At 40.9% G+C, this 15,373-nt stretch overlaps 2 protein-coding genes across 3 annotated transcripts in view; both read left to right on the top strand.

Annotated features, from left to right (window-relative positions):
- The window catches only part of rhpn2 (rhophilin, Rho GTPase binding protein 2), a 33,549-nt gene extending 26,570 nt beyond the window's left edge, over positions 1–6,979 (top strand). Inside the window, exons 10-15 of one of the 2 annotated variants that reach the window (XM_079340388.1) lie at positions 247–366; positions 509–703; positions 1,229–1,305; positions 2,637–2,783; positions 3,718–3,873; positions 4,333–6,979. In XM_079340388.1, coding sequence (XP_079196514.1) covers positions 247–366; positions 509–703; positions 1,229–1,305; positions 2,637–2,783; positions 3,718–3,873; positions 4,333–4,590 — 953 coding nt within the window. In that variant the 3' untranslated portion in view covers positions 4,591–6,979. The remainder of the gene's footprint in view (positions 1–246; positions 367–508; positions 704–1,228; positions 1,306–2,636; positions 2,784–3,717; positions 3,874–4,332) is intronic. The other variant, XM_079340389.1, reaches the window with a different exon arrangement.
- Positions 6,980–7,628: 649 nt separating this feature from the next.
- Positions 7,629–15,373, top strand: part of cep89 (centrosomal protein 89) — a 45,347-nt gene continuing 37,602 nt past the window's right edge. Inside the window, exons 1-8 of the mRNA XM_079340130.1 lie at positions 7,629–7,883; positions 9,027–9,133; positions 9,556–9,702; positions 10,001–10,199; positions 11,545–11,596; positions 12,819–12,926; positions 13,314–13,520; positions 14,688–14,830. Coding sequence (XP_079196256.1) covers positions 7,842–7,883; positions 9,027–9,133; positions 9,556–9,702; positions 10,001–10,199; positions 11,545–11,596; positions 12,819–12,926; positions 13,314–13,520; positions 14,688–14,830 — 1,005 coding nt within the window. The 5' untranslated portion in view covers positions 7,629–7,841. The remainder of the gene's footprint in view (positions 7,884–9,026; positions 9,134–9,555; positions 9,703–10,000; positions 10,200–11,544; positions 11,597–12,818; positions 12,927–13,313; positions 13,521–14,687; positions 14,831–15,373) is intronic.

Raw genomic sequence — 15,373 nt, forward strand, 5'->3', positions numbered from 1 at the left:
AGTTGTTATGCTACATTGTTTTAGTTAAAAATGTATTAAGACTCAAAAATCACGAGGGTTTTCCATAATGTGCAATGATGTAGAGGTACAGAAGGATTCTTAATTTAATGAAATCTCGATATACTCTGTGCTCATCTCACGTGCTATATTGGTACTTCTCCTAAATTTCATTGGGAAGCTGGGATTTAGTTTTTTGTTGATATTGATCCCACTTAACATTGGTCTTCTTGCTCTGTGTGTCTTTAGTGGGTCCCAGTGATGATGAGGACAAGCAGGAGAAGACTTTGTCCCAGGTGTATGATTGTCTTCCTGAGGGACGCTCCCCTGAGGACATCCTGAAAAACAAAGACGAACGTGAACGCATCGGTAAGAGTGACGACGAAGGCGGAGAGCAACAGAAGATCGCCCACCACAAAACACCCGACCCATCTCTAAATTTGAATCTCTGTCCCTCTCCTCTTCTCTCCTCTTTGTGCTTGCGTCCTTGATTTTTCAACCCTTCCCTCAGGTAAAGCACACATCCGCCGGGCCATCCTGGGTCACGAGGAGGCCCTGAGGATGTACGGTTTGTGCCATCACCTGAACAAGATGGACATCCTGCAGGACATTTTAAAAGCCAGCCTCCAGCGCTCGCTCAACAAGTTTGAAGAAAATGAAAATGAAGACGAATTCACTGACTACATCGAGGCGCCGGACATCATCTGTGAGTCTCACATGATTTTCAGCCAAAACAATACCATGACCAGTTGATATATCCTCTTCACCAGAAGAGAAGATAGGATGCAGCACTTTGGGCTGCATGCTTTTATGTATGAAAGTGCTTCATCAATAAAGCCGAGTTGAGATTTGGACAATTCAGTGAAGTTAATTTGCATTTCCATTAAGGGTCACTGAGGTGACGGCTATTCATTTGGTGGTTTACATGGAAATGAGCAAGTCTCCTTAGTGTCACCAAACAAACACTTCAGTCACGACACACAGTGGGGCCAACGTGCACATATGTGAGGTTTGTCTCTCTGCGTACGGTTCATTAAAAAGGCAGCTTTGTTGTGCACCACACCTGCTGCAATCGCATGTGATACGTGACATTTATTCCAGGTACAAATGATGTAATGTTTACACTGCTAACTCTCCGCCCGGCTCTCTGCAGTGCAACAGTTGGAGTGTGGTTTGTGACAGTAAACACTGAAGAGTGACATCTTTGTTTGTTCTCATTCTTTCCGACCAGCTAAAACAGAGCACAAAGCAGAGCTGGAGGTTCCTGCATTCACAAAGGTGAAAGTCACAGACTTCTTCCACCGGCTGGTATGTGGGGTTACTAATATTTTTCCACTCACATTGTTCTTTATCTGTACATGATGTTTGTTTTATTCATGAAATAGCTCTGGACTTATGTTTCAGACATCCTTTAACAAGCAGTGTTTATCTTTTGCTATTTCTGAATACAACCAACCAAGGGTGAGGCTCCTGGAAGCTTTGGTACATTTGAGCAGCAGCCAATCCAAACCCTCTGTTGTATTTCCCAAGCCTCCTGGACTCTCATCCAAAACAACAAATGCAAAAACTAACACTAACCATGGGCAGCGGGGCTCTGATCCCGGGTTGGTGATAATGGTGGTGGCTGTGGGTGAAGGCATCCTTAATGGTGTTATTCAAACCTTTATGTATCCTGGAAGTCTGAAGAGATTAAACCATTTGCAAGGGAGACCTGACTGATACAGCATACCTGGAAACTTTAAAATAAAAATGAGAAAGCAGACATAAAGGGGTTGAAGGTTGTATCACTATGTGGACTGTAGAACAAGTTAAGTGTGAGGGCAGTTATGAAGCATCTTCTTAAAAAACTAAAATCTAAAAAACAGAGTTGTCGACAACGACTTTGTGACGAACAGCCGAACAATTTCATAAATGCATATAGTGTCCAGTAGCTAGGGGTCTATTTGAGGTGATGTGCAGCAAACAATCTACAAGGTGGTGTGTAAGACGCAGCGTGATTAAAGACGACAAAAACCAAAGCCTGAAAGACTTTTTTAAATTCGCCTTCACAGGATGTGTTTGAAACCTGAAATGTTGAAACTGAAATGTTCAGGTCACATGCTCTGGCAGAGACATGTACATGTCTGTATTTGTTATTTTTTGTAGCAAAGTTTACTATCACAATTATCGTTGGAATTTAGATACACAGTTATTCTTATAAGCAAACAAGTGACAAGAGGTGTTAGGCGTCTCTGTGACTTCGACTGACTCGCGCTGTATTAATGAAAAAAATAATACTTTTTGTATTTGTATAGCACTTTTTATACAGGTAACAGCATATAAAAGCAACAGAATGTAAACGCAAACAGGCAGTAAAACAAACAGACAATAAAAGCAGATGGAAAGTATGAAAGACATAGTCAAAGGTTTTTGTAAAAGAACATCTGACAGGAAGTAGGGAAGTAAGATGAGTCTGCATGTCTGATCTCCTCTGGCAGGCTGTTCCAAAGTCTGGCTACCCTGCCCCCTTTAATTTTCAGCCTGGACTTTTGAACAGCCAGTACAGCACTGCCAGAGGATCTCAGTCCGTGTTCTGGTTCTTTACTGATTAAATCCAGCAGCCATATTGACCCCGGCATCTTAACACTGCTTCCTCTCAGGGTCCTCTGTCAGTCTTCTCAGCCAAGCAGCGGTGGACGGCCCCGCGGACAATAAGACTCCGCCCAGAGGACAGAGACCTGGGCTTCACTCTCAAAGGAGAATCACCTGTCCAGGTGGTTTCGTTGGACCCCCTGTGCCCAGCTGCTGTGAGTTCAATCATATCACTCCAAATTGTGTTCACCTTTTATTCAAGTTTGGTTTGAAATTAGGTCGAAAGAAACTTGAAAGAATATTTAGACTCCAGCTGATTCGTCTGCAGTGTCATATACAAGGCAAAACAGTTAGTCCATCATTATGAGGCTCTTAAGAAATGCACAAACATTGTTTTTTTTTAGCAATGTTACATTCTTAATGGGCCATGCTGTCTGCTTTTCGGTAACACTTCAATAAAATCAGAGTTCATAATTTTCTCAGTAGTTGATGCCAAAGGATTTCCATGCAGGGAGAACTAACAGGAATAACAGAGAACTGAAATTAGAGGCATGCTTGCTTTCTGATTATAGAATTTCAAAGTGCAAATTAAAGTAATTCTCAGAAAGCCTTCAGTCACAAAGAATGTCTGGAGTCCCGTCCCCTCCCTCTGCAGCCACTCTGACTACTAATTTAATTAAGAGCCAGAGAGTATTTAATCCATGCAATCCTTTTAAGTCTGACAGCTCATTAAGTGGTGCTGACAAAGAGCAGACTCTTATACGACTCTGCAGGCTGTGCAGAGAAAAAGATTAGTGGAATTACAACGAGTCAAACTGGGCCAAACTCTTTATGACTTTGAATTCTGAGTCCAACAGGACTGATTCTCCATTGTTGTTGACCTCTGGTCAACTTATTAGACAGAAATAGCTGAGCTAATGTAGATCAGACAGACTTCCTATAGCTATGAAAATTGTACTTTGGAACACAAACACACACACATGCACGTTCGTGTTCAGGATCAACCTCAGTGTTTTCTCTGCTGATCCTGGCTGTGTCCAGGATCTAGAGGGAAAGTAGGTGATCCTGAATCTTCAGCTGTAAATATTTGCCCAGTCTGCTGCAGTGCCTTCTTTGTTAACCCTTCTTCCCTCTTGTGTCATTATTCAGGCTGACAGTCTGAAGGAGGGCGACTACATCATCGCTGTGGGTGACACAGACTGTAAATGGATGGGTGTGGGTGAGGTGATGCGTCTGCTGAAGGACGTGAATGAGGAAGGGATTGACATCCAGGTCGTCAGCATTATGGAAAACAACCCCCAAATGGTACGCCATGCTCTCTTTACTTCCTTATTGACAAGAAGCGGTAGCTAAAATAGTCTGAGAGTCTAGAATTTTTATTTGTGCTATTAGGTACTTTGATACAGATTTCTTCACTGGACTCAAGATTTTCTTGCTTTTTTGTCTTTTAACTATCACATCTGTGACTGCTAACTTTATATATTTTATTAATTCCTGAGGGAAATTCTGTTTTATCTGGAATTTTACTTTGACCCTTTGTTGCATGACATCCCAAACTCTCTCTCTCCTCCCGACATTTCCTGTTCCTCTCTTCCGCAGTCCTATTTAGTAAAAGGAAAAGAATGCCCCCTCCCTTTTAAATTTTTTTAAAAGATGTTCTTCCTTAAGTCGTCACTTATTGACCTCAGACATTATACAGTACTGTACAGTGTAAATAATCACTCACTGACTCTTTGCACTAACTGTCATGGTCCATCTCTCCAGCCTACCAAGAGTGCCACTTTCTCTGGGAATCTGCCTAAGACCTACTCCATGATCTGTCTGGCGCATGATGTCGATGAGAAGAAATCTCGCAAAGTATCGAAGAAGTTGTCCTTCATCAGCTGGGGTCTGAAGAGCAAGCTGAAGAGCGCCAGCACCCTCAGCCTGCCCACAGCCGACAACTCTGGAGCTCTTCCCTGGAACAAACCCTGTCCCACCTTCCCCAGCTCCAGCTCCTACAATGACAGCGCCCTCTACTGAGCGTGCTTCAGAGTGAAGACTGTCTACAGACTTTTTGGGGTACACAGATCAAGCCTTTTATAGCTGTGTACTATACTGTGTTGTTCCAATACTGGACCTGTTTTTGCGATGGTACAGCACCAGTTCCCAACAGTAGTGTATGTAGCTGTTATATCAGCAAGTGTAATGATAACATTGCAAACAGCGACCTTGGAAAGTGGCAGTGCTAAATACTGTTTACATGCAGGTTCCTTTGTTGGTAGCCATAGTTGCCTTCTTAACACAGTTCAGTAAATGAGATTGCACACCAAAAAATAAGGAATATTATTTTGTACCATTCCAGTATGCCTTCAACAGTAGGCTGTATGAAGAGGTAAACGTGACTCACCCATTGGTGTAGAACCCAACCTTTGAGGCCGCGAAATTCACATTTTCACTGTCACTGTCAGAGTCTTGTTATTTTTCGGGCTAGAGATGACCACGGTCTGACAGCATGGTTGATAAGCTCTCTCAAGTCTTAATCCTTGGTGACAGGTCTCTGTGGTAGCTCCCTGTCAATCACAGGAAGCAACATCCAGAAGCAAACCCTACCCTACCTGGATGTCATGCTGTTTTAAGAAAGGATTTGAAACTAGTGATTTGCACTTCAACTGCATAGGAAAATGAAAACTTAGGTAAATAATAAAATAACTGAGTCCTTTGGCAACTAGAGAAGTTGCCCCCTGCTGGCCATTACAAAAAAGGAAATGCAGATTCAAGTCATTTCAGCGTTGGCTTCACTTTTTAAATTCCAAGAGTCTGTTTCCACTTCTTCTATATAGTCTACATGCACAGCACAATACAGCTGCACTGTTGGAAAAACACACAGTTATCATTCCAGTCTGTAAATAGTCAGCAGCACCGACAGGTCAGACTGTCTTCTTAGTACGTTTCCTGTAAGAAATGCTCCAGACAAATTGAAGGACAAAAACAAAGTTGAACAAACACACCCAGCGACGGGTACTCCTCAACTGCAAGGGGGTAATTTAACTGTGGCTTAAGCAGTCCCTTGTTAGCTCCATTGTGTACTGGTGTAACTGTGCACTGTGCAGTTTTCTTATCTGTGTCTATTTCATACTTTATATGTTAAGGATTCTGTCATGATCCATGGATACTGATCAGATTTCAGGGTTGCTGTACATGTTTATTACTGAACAGATATGTAGATGATGTGTTCCTTGTTGCAGTATGTTACACAATGACTGAGGGATATCCAACTGGGTTGTACATTTGTTGTATTAGTCTGGGGAGAGTTTATGAATGCAATGTTTAAATGAGCTGCTAAAAAGCATACATATACCTTAGTTATGTATAAATGTCACTTTCTATTTGTGAGACAGCCTTTTAGGATTATGATTGTGTTGAATGTCATGGCTGGCACATAGTGGAAATGGAAACGTTGGTATTTTCAGTTTGCTTGTTGCACCAGTTATGCCTCAGACCAAAATGCCTCCATGTCCCTGATATGCGTGGTTGTATCATCTACCATCCTGACTCATGTTACCCTGTTCTATCCCTCTCTACTGCTGTCACAGATTGTGCATTTGTAAGAAGAGAACGTGTGTCTCTCTCTGTTAATGTGAATCTAAATGTAGTTAGAGGTTGTTTTGTCTTCAGAAGGGAAGAATGTGGACAGACCAGCGATAGTCAGTCACCAAACAGTGACTTGGATCAAAGTCCACAGTCAGGTTTTTACTATTTGTCTGCATCATAGTCAAATCCCACTTAACTGACACTTTTCCGTGTTGGTCTATCTCTTTATCTACAAAGTAGATTCCTATACACATTTGATAATCAAATTATTTATAATATTAAAAAAAATACACAAAAATATAAATATGTACTTGTAAAGTTGTAGGATTATTATTTTTGTGTGAATGGTCAAGTTGTGAATATTTGGATGTTGGATTTCTTGGTTGGTTTCTTGGAGGAATGTATTTTACTAGCCTTGCTTAATCCTTTGGTGAATTTATAATCTGGTACATGTTGTCTTTGTAAAGATATTTTTAAATGTAAAAAAAACTGAGAAGATGTAACACTCTGTATTGACTCTGTTTACCTGTGATAGTGTCTTAAGTGCCATTTATGCTAAATGATGAAGGAAAATGTCACAAATGTGCATAACTAATATTCATATTACTAACTGCATTTACTAAGTGGAAACAGATCTTTCTATGCATTTTACAGTGCTTAGTGATCCTAAATGCCTTGACGTATATGCAGAGGGTTATGGTACCTTTTTCTTCAATAGGTTTTAAGTTTCCTTTGCTTGTTTCTGTGTACTTTTTGCAACATAGCAACTATAGTAAGAATGCACTTTTGTGTCTTGTGCATAAAGCAAGTATCAATAAAAGAAGGGGTCAAAACACTATTCCTGGATTGTTTGTGTGCTTCTGTCTATAGCTCAGAAAAAGAGACTAGCAGGCTGGGAATGACTGTAGTCGTGTTTTACCACAGTACCCAGTGATTAGGCATTTATTAAGTCAATACTCGTGTGTGTGTGTGTGTGTGTTTTTTCTTTTTCTGTCTGACCTTGGATCCCATGACATCCTAATCCGCCATCATGAAAGCAGAGGATGTCATGTGATTAAATTCAATCCATCAGGCCTTTTTTTCACCTACATCTTTCATAGCCTGTGTGAAATACGTTGTTATAGTTAGTGTTTTTTTGAGTGGTAGGCAAGTTTACCTAAGTACAACCTGACTCTAGATCTCTGTAGTTTTGAAGAAAATAAAATATAGGCTACTCCTGACAGTCAAATTATCCACTGTATTTAGGTTTATTTTGACAGTTAAATTGATGTAGTTTCCCTGGACAATATTTTAAACAAGTCACACTTAAATTAGCAGCTTATAGAAATACATACACTTTTAACTGAATCTATTTTTTTAGGAAAAGAGAATTTTAAAAAAAAAGAGCAGGTGACACATTATAAAAATGGTACAAGGTCGCCTCCTGGTGGCCCGTCAGGAGAACGTCGTTGCTAGGGGAACTATACCAGCCGCTGATTGGCTTTTCGTCTCACTTCAGCCAATCAGCACTGATTTTGTAGCGGAGTGTCTTCTTCTGGTGAAGCGTCTCTGGTCTAGATACAAGAAGTCTGCTAGCGAACAGCCTGTTGAATAAACCTCCCGAAATGTCACGTTACTGAATAAAAGCGGCAGAAAATGTTAAACTGTCGACCTGAAGAGAAACACTAACTTCTCCTAGGAGACCGAGAGGCCTAAAAAACATGCTGAAATTCAACTTCAGGAGGGAGAAAGACCAGGAGTTTGTAAGTTTAGCTTCGCTTTTTTATTTAAATGATCGTTACTCATATCTTACTTAGCCGCCTATTATTGTCTTTTTTTCCCCTCAAGCTGTCATTTCACTTCGGTTCATTTTATGAAAACAGGTTTAGATAAAGGTAGTTCAGCTAATGGTGCGTTCATGTGGCGTCTGAAAAACAAGTTTCCGAGTTGTAAAATGCGCATGAATACCTGCTCAAAGTCGGAATAATAACACAGAAAGAATGAGGTGCCAGATTTAAGGCTAAACTAGGTTTCGGCTTGCTGACTGGACGTCAGGATCTAGAACACCCGGGGGGCATAATATGTGTTGTTCATGTCAACACACTTTTTTATAATTTCACGGATTGTACATCAACTTTTTGCTGAAATGTAACTTTTAACAGTCACGATTTTCTCTGTCACTGATCTTCCTCGTAGCATTAATGTTTGTTTGGTTGTTTGTGCTGTTGTTTCAAACATGAAGACTTTCCGAACTGAAATCACTTTAACACAATGCCGACTTCCGAGCTCGGAAATTTCGACCTCCCGAGGAGCACCTGAACGCAAGAACGTCAAGACATTTAAAGGATCATTAACATCACGGATTTATCTCCTCAAACTGTGATTTATCTGTTCTGTTTGGAGCTCAATAAATTTTGTATAGCGCCACTTTTTATGAAGACTACTCAAACTGCTTTTACACCTCATGTCACACTTATCCATTCACACGTTGCTGTGTGGTGAATCTGTTGAAGCAGCGGGAGCGACTTCAGGGTCTTACCCAAGGTAATATTGGACATGTTTCTGCAGGAAGTGGTGCTCAGACCCTCGATTTTCTGACTCTACCAACAAAACCACAGCCGCTCGTGTTGTGCCCAGTCTACGTAACACTTTAGTTTCATATAGAAAAGCCCACCTCTTGAATTGAATTTGTGTCTGTATTCTTTTTTCCCTCCATCCTTTCCATGTAGAGTGCATGCTTAAGCATCTGAGATTTCCCCCCGGTTTTGGTTGTCAAAAAGCCATGTCATGTACAGTTCAGAGCCTCCCTCAGCCTCTGTTATAGATCCAGCATTGTGTCTGTTAGTTTTTCACTCCTTTGTGATTTTCAACCTTCTTCCTTACCTCCCTCTGGATGTGTTATGTAGAGACATATAGCTCCTGGTTTGATCCCTGCTGCCTCCATAGCTCCCAAACCTGCTGTTCCCCGAACGCCTCCTCCTCGCACCCCGAGCCCCTCACCTGAGAGACCCAGGTACCTATCCCTCTCCATCACATGCATCTTCCACCATCAGTCACCCACTTGATGAACAAGCATTTAGTAATAATCGACTAGTTTCGATGACTGGCTTTTTGTGTATTGACCCAGGTACCACTGTTTGGTTTAGATACACATCATCACTTGAGTGAACTTGAGGGGTAACACGGTCACCAGATCAGTGTTTGTAAGGTGTAGGGCGGCTGATGAACAATATACTACTAGCTTATGAAAAATGGCCAAGTTAATGCCTAGTAATTTACCAATAATAGTAACCACCAAGTGAAAATAGACAATCAATTGAATCATCACTGATCCTAATCATGTCACTTTGACTTGAAATCCTGATGTCTAATTCATCATGACTTTCACGTCTTCATATATCGGTGTTTATATGAATTATGTCTCTCCGTCTACAGGTCAGCCTTAGCAGCGGCCATCTTGTCTTCCTCACTCACTGGACAGACATGGGCCTTACCTCCAGTCAGACCGAGGTCTTTCTCAGAGAGTGACCAATCAGAGTCCTTCATATCTGAACCAAACATCAGCACAGCGCTTTACACCAGGTAAACTCCTCCTGACAAATACTCCAAGCATTATGAGAAGAACTGGGACAGCGTTCTCACCACTAAAATATGACATAACACATCTTTTGTTATTCTGTTGTGGTCGACAATGTCCTTGACTCCTAAATATAACAGAACCATCTTTAATGTCCTTAATACCACCGGCACTTCTATTATACGACATTTACCAAAACGTCTATCGCAGAAAGTTAAGTCGGTTGGACTACCCCATCTATAAGATATTAATAAACTTTAAACTTCTCTCCAGATATTGTTACTTTCTTTTTAACATCAACAGAGACAGATGGTCAGAAGATTTGGCCAGCCGGCCTCGTCTGTCCTCCCCTGAACACTCAGAGGAGGATCTGAAAGACAAGGAAGACGAGGAGGACGATGATGAAGAGGACCGAGAGGAACATGTGTACCAAACTCTGGACAGACAGGAGAACTGCTCAGTCACAGAACCCATCTATGCCGTGTCACTGAAACCTAATAAGGTAAGATGCTCCGGGATTTACACAGTCAGGATTAGTCTACAAAACCTTCTCATTGTTATTTTGAAGTTAATTTAAGACAAAACGGTCAGACTATAATGTCAATGAAAGTAAACAGAAACGAACACAAACCCACAAATGAAAAACATACATACTCGTGAACAGCAGACATGATGACATTATGGTATTCACTATATGTATGTGGCCTATTTTAATGGCTATTCAATGACCTGCTCTGACACTTATAATGTAATCAGTTAAGTTAGAACACAAGTCAAGTTAGAACATCTGCTATGAATAAGATTTTTTTTAAAGGAGCTAAAGCATGTACTAGTCTGATCCACTGGGAGGCATAGTTGTACTTATAGACACTTACCTTGCACTGTTGAACCTTCCCTCTTCATATTTCCAAATCACTCTTCATGCTCATATTTAATCTGTGATATCACCATTTTTTTTAAATGTTTTGTCTGCTGAGAAAAAACCCTCCCCTCGCAGCATCACATTATCTTTTGAGTATTTTCCTCTGAGGCTCTCATTATACGGCGCTGTCATTTTGCTTTATTTAAACCTTCTTAGTGTTGTTGAAAACTGACGTGGAAAAGGGTGGTCACTGACATCAAAAACATTACACACAAATTGTATTTTTCACATTAAGTACTGTATACTTCCACATCTGGTGAGTAACCTATAATTGTCCCAATAGGCTGATTTCAACTCTTACTAGACTTTTCAGGCGTTCACAAAGTCCAGCTGACACCAATTACTTTTAAAAGCTGAAAACACTGAAGAAACAGAGAGACGGAGGAGAACATGAACTTTCATGTCCATTTAAACATTATGTAAAGCTTTTAAAAATGAAAGAGAATGATGTACCTTCATGCATTTATCAGCTGCCTTTTTATCGCACACTCAGCCTAAAAAAATCAAAAAACCACTGGCTGGATGTTGGTTTTTGTTGTGTGTTATTTGTTAATAGTATTGTATGTACATTATGAATATGCAGATTAGTGTTAATTATAGTGTAAGAAAAAGCTTGTGGTGAGTTACAGACCAGCTTCACTCTCTGACATTCATGTCTTCAGTTTCTGTGTTGTTCATGTTGTTCAGTTTCAGCAGTGTGTGACCCCACGGTGAACTAAAAAACTGGCTCTCATTCACAGCGATTCACTCTGAGTCACAACGATGAGCACACTGACAACATGTTGACGAACGGTCACAACAAGACACCAGAAAGGCAGTGATCTCTGAAGGAGCTGTGCACTAAAAGGCAGTGAGAAGCCTTTTTGAAAAGACTTGTTGGTTATACAGTATGTCTGACTGTTGGTTCTGCCTGTCTGTCTTCCAGACAAGTACGACCCAGCTGGCTCAGATGTCAGAGGAACGAGCACCTTCTCCAGGTACAAACTTCACACTGGACAGCGTTATTCCCACACAGCACATACGTGTGTAGACAAAGTAGAAACATGCTCGTTCAGTGTGAGCAGCGTTAGAATGAGTAGGACAAAATGCTGTGCATACTTTATTTCAGCAGTCAATATTAGCATGACCTAATATCACTCTTTATTGAAGTGTTAGCTCACCATACAGCCTCCACAAGGCAAGGCAAGGCAAGTTTATTTATATAGCACTGTTCAGACACAAGGCAATTCACAGTGCTTTACAGACAGAAAAACAGAAAAACATTAAAACAGAGCTTAAGGAAAGAATGCAAAATACATCATTAAAAGACGGGGATGAAAGTGAAAATACTCGATAAAGGAACAACTGTTAAAACTATTAAAAAAGGAAGAATGTGTTGCAGTAAGGCAGACAGTATATTTCTAATTGAAAGCCTGAGCGAATAACAAAGTTTTAAGGCCTGATTTAAAGGAGTTGAGTGTGCCGGCAGTCCACAGTAGAATCAATCTTTGCCTGGTCCTCGTGGGTGTCAATGAGGGTGTCAGTGTACCAGCGAGCATCTCAGTCATTACTGATTATTTAATGTCTCCAACATACTCCTGATAGTTTGTAAACGTATGTATGATCAAGGTAGATTGTAAAAAACATCGGCCTTTGGGGTAAATACAGTTTTTAGTCTATAATTATAAATTTTTAAGTAATACAACAAAAAACCTGACGCTGCATAAAGTACTGTATCATTTCACAGACACATTCATTTTGATAGACAACTCAAACTACCTGTCTCCGAGACATATTTCTGTTACATATAGTTAGTGATATGAGTCAGTTTTGTTCTTGTATAACGTGAAAGGAATGAAGAGTGAGATTCTCCGCTGCATCACATGTGACGATCAAACCTTCGTCAAAGGAAGAAGCTGTTATTCAACCAACACTCGTTTCATAACAGCATTGATGTAGCCGTGCATCATTAGAGCTAAATGGAGAGCCTCATTCCATCTGTTATTACCAGAGCTGGCTTCAGGCTAGAGGTGGAACTAAATGAAAATATTTGACGCGTCCCTGAAAGGCTCCCTTAATGCTGACTTCAGCTGCTGTTTTACAAATGAACACATTTAAAAGGAAAGTCACATTTAAGATGCAAAATGCTGCTCATGATGAAAATTGATTCTATGTAACATACATGGACCCCTGCTGATGACAATAATTCACCCTTTTCAGAATTGATTGAACAATCCAGTGTGCAGTCACCTGAAGACAGCTGTGATTCTTCCAAGAAGAAAGCCTCTGTCAGCAGGAGATCTGGAAGTCGAGCTGAAGATGTGACCTGTAAATATAAGACCCCACATTTGTCCCTATCCTTCTCCTTGCACCTTCCCCCATCCAATTTCTTAAACCAGATGCAGTTTCAGCACATGACTGTCCATCATGAATCTGGTTTAGCCCAAGGTTTCTGCTTCTAAAAAAAAGACAGTGTCTGTTATCACTGTAACTTTTTAAAATGTTTGTGAGTGCTCATGATTTATGTTGGGTCTCTGTAACAGAACCAAGAGTAAGGTCTTTAACCTACGTTTGACAACTCCTCACTGGTGCCACTTAATGTTTTATTTGAGCATTTATTTTTTTAAGGAAATGAAATAATTTCATTTGCGCATTTTATCTACTGGATTTGTATTCATATGCTGCAATTCAAAATTTCCACCTTTCTTATGTTAGCCTCACTACCCATCCTCACCACGGACCAGCAGTCCTCAAAAGTAACTCAGCAGTCCCCAGAGTCCAGGAAAGTGTACAGTGAAGTTCCCCGAGAGGCAGTGCGGGCGCTGCCACAGAAGAACAATAGGATGGTAGATGATGAAAAGCTTCTGGAAGAGAGACTGCAACGCCTGGAACAGGATCTCAGTCACAGTCGGGCTTCTGCAGGTAGAGTGGAGGACTAAGAGGAGCTAAACTATACTGGGGGACAGAGAGAAGAGGCGGGTTATCTCAAAGAGATTAAAAAAGGGTTAATGGTAAAAAGAACAGAGACAGCATGAAGCAGGGACTCACAGAAGGGGTAAGTCGCTGAAGCCTGTGGGGGTAAAGCTGATTATCCACAAGTCAAAAGATGCAGATACTTAACCAGATAAGTGTGTAGCTGCATGTGACTGGTTAAGTGCTGAGAGAGAGGGAGTTATGAAAAGAAGACATAAAAAGGAAAATGTGTTCAAAGGTGAATCACTGGTAGAATAAATGGAGGCTATTTGGATTTGTGGTCAGAGAATCTGTCCTCCTGATGGGTAAAATGTAGCAGTGTTAAAAAGTATTGAAGCTTTACTTCCATTCTCTCCAACTGTATTGTTTTATAATAAAAATAATAATTTACACTTTATTAATCCGGCGAGGGGAAATATGTTTGATACTACTCTTGATACTCTGTGTAATGACATGCTACACAAACACAGGCTGAAACACACACACGCACAAACAGGCTCCTATGGACATGCATGAATGGAGAGGTTTCAGAGTGAGGGGGCTGCCCACAGTGAGAGCTCCTGAGCTGGTGGGGGAGTTCGGTGCCTTGCTCAAGGGCACCTCTGCAGTGCTCAGGAAGTGGACTGGCACCTCTCCAGCTCCTAGGCCAATTTCCCGTGCCAGGACTTGAACCGGCGACCGTCTGGTTCTCAACCCAAGTCCCTTCAGACTGAGCTAGTGCCGTCCCCAAACATGCAAAACTCATTTTTAAGAGTGTCATGGGATGAATGTCTCCATAGCAACGATTTATGAGTGATACATTTGACTGTTAAAGAAAGCTGGGTGATATTTCCTTCCCATGACTTTCCCATGTACAGAACAAGAGCAGCAAATGAACAAGAATTTCTGCCTTGTCCACAGGAGGAGCCAAAATCAACACACGATGAAAGGCCCCCCACATTTCATTTTAATGACACCCTTAGCATCATCCATTGTATATAGTTATTTTATAGAGAGTTTTGAAATATCCTCAAGAACAATTCTAGTGCGTCCTATCATCCTGTCATAGTACTCTGAATGACAGCATAATTTATAACATTCCAAAAAATACTATAACCTCATGCTTTGTTCTGACAGGCAGCCAAGCAGAGCTACAGAACCTCAGGCGTCATGCTCAGGAGCTGGTGGATGAAAACGACGCCCTCAAACTGACAGTTCACCGTCTCAGTGTGGAGCTGAGCCGCTATCAAAGCCGCTTCAGACCTTTGTCCAAACTGGAGGTACGACAAGCTCCGACATAACACCACTGCTGTGAGAGTCTTACCTCATGTTGTTTAGATCAGCGCGCTATCATCATGTTTTGTGGAAAAACATCATGACCATGAATCAAACTCTTAAAATGATCAGATTAAATTGGATGTTTTGTAACTCCGTTGAAGCTCAGGTTATGAATAGTTATGGCCTCATGTCCTCTCTTTTAACTTGCTTTTTTAATTCTCTTTTTATTAATCAACAAGTTGGTGTCAAAGTGTCACGTTTAAGTGAATTAATTCAAACAACAAGGATTGTTTTTAATTCAGGCAGGGTTAAGAGTTACGGGGTTTTTTTGTGGAGGATATTTTGCATTTGTTCTGTTCGAAAAACCTCACCTCCCTCTTGTATTTTTTTGTCAGCTTCCAAAAGAATTGATCATCAATTCACACCATTATTTTCTCCAGCTATAGCATAAAAATCTTTGTTTTTTTTGTTCCAAAGCCTTTCAGATGGATCCTTTGATCTGAAACCCTGCTGAGTGGAATAAGGTTTCTTTTTATCCGTCCTTC

The sequence above is a fragment of the Symphodus melops genome (assembly GCF_947650265.1).
Source record: "Symphodus melops genome assembly, chromosome: 3".
NCBI lineage: Eukaryota > Metazoa > Chordata > Actinopteri > Labriformes > Labridae > Symphodus > Symphodus melops.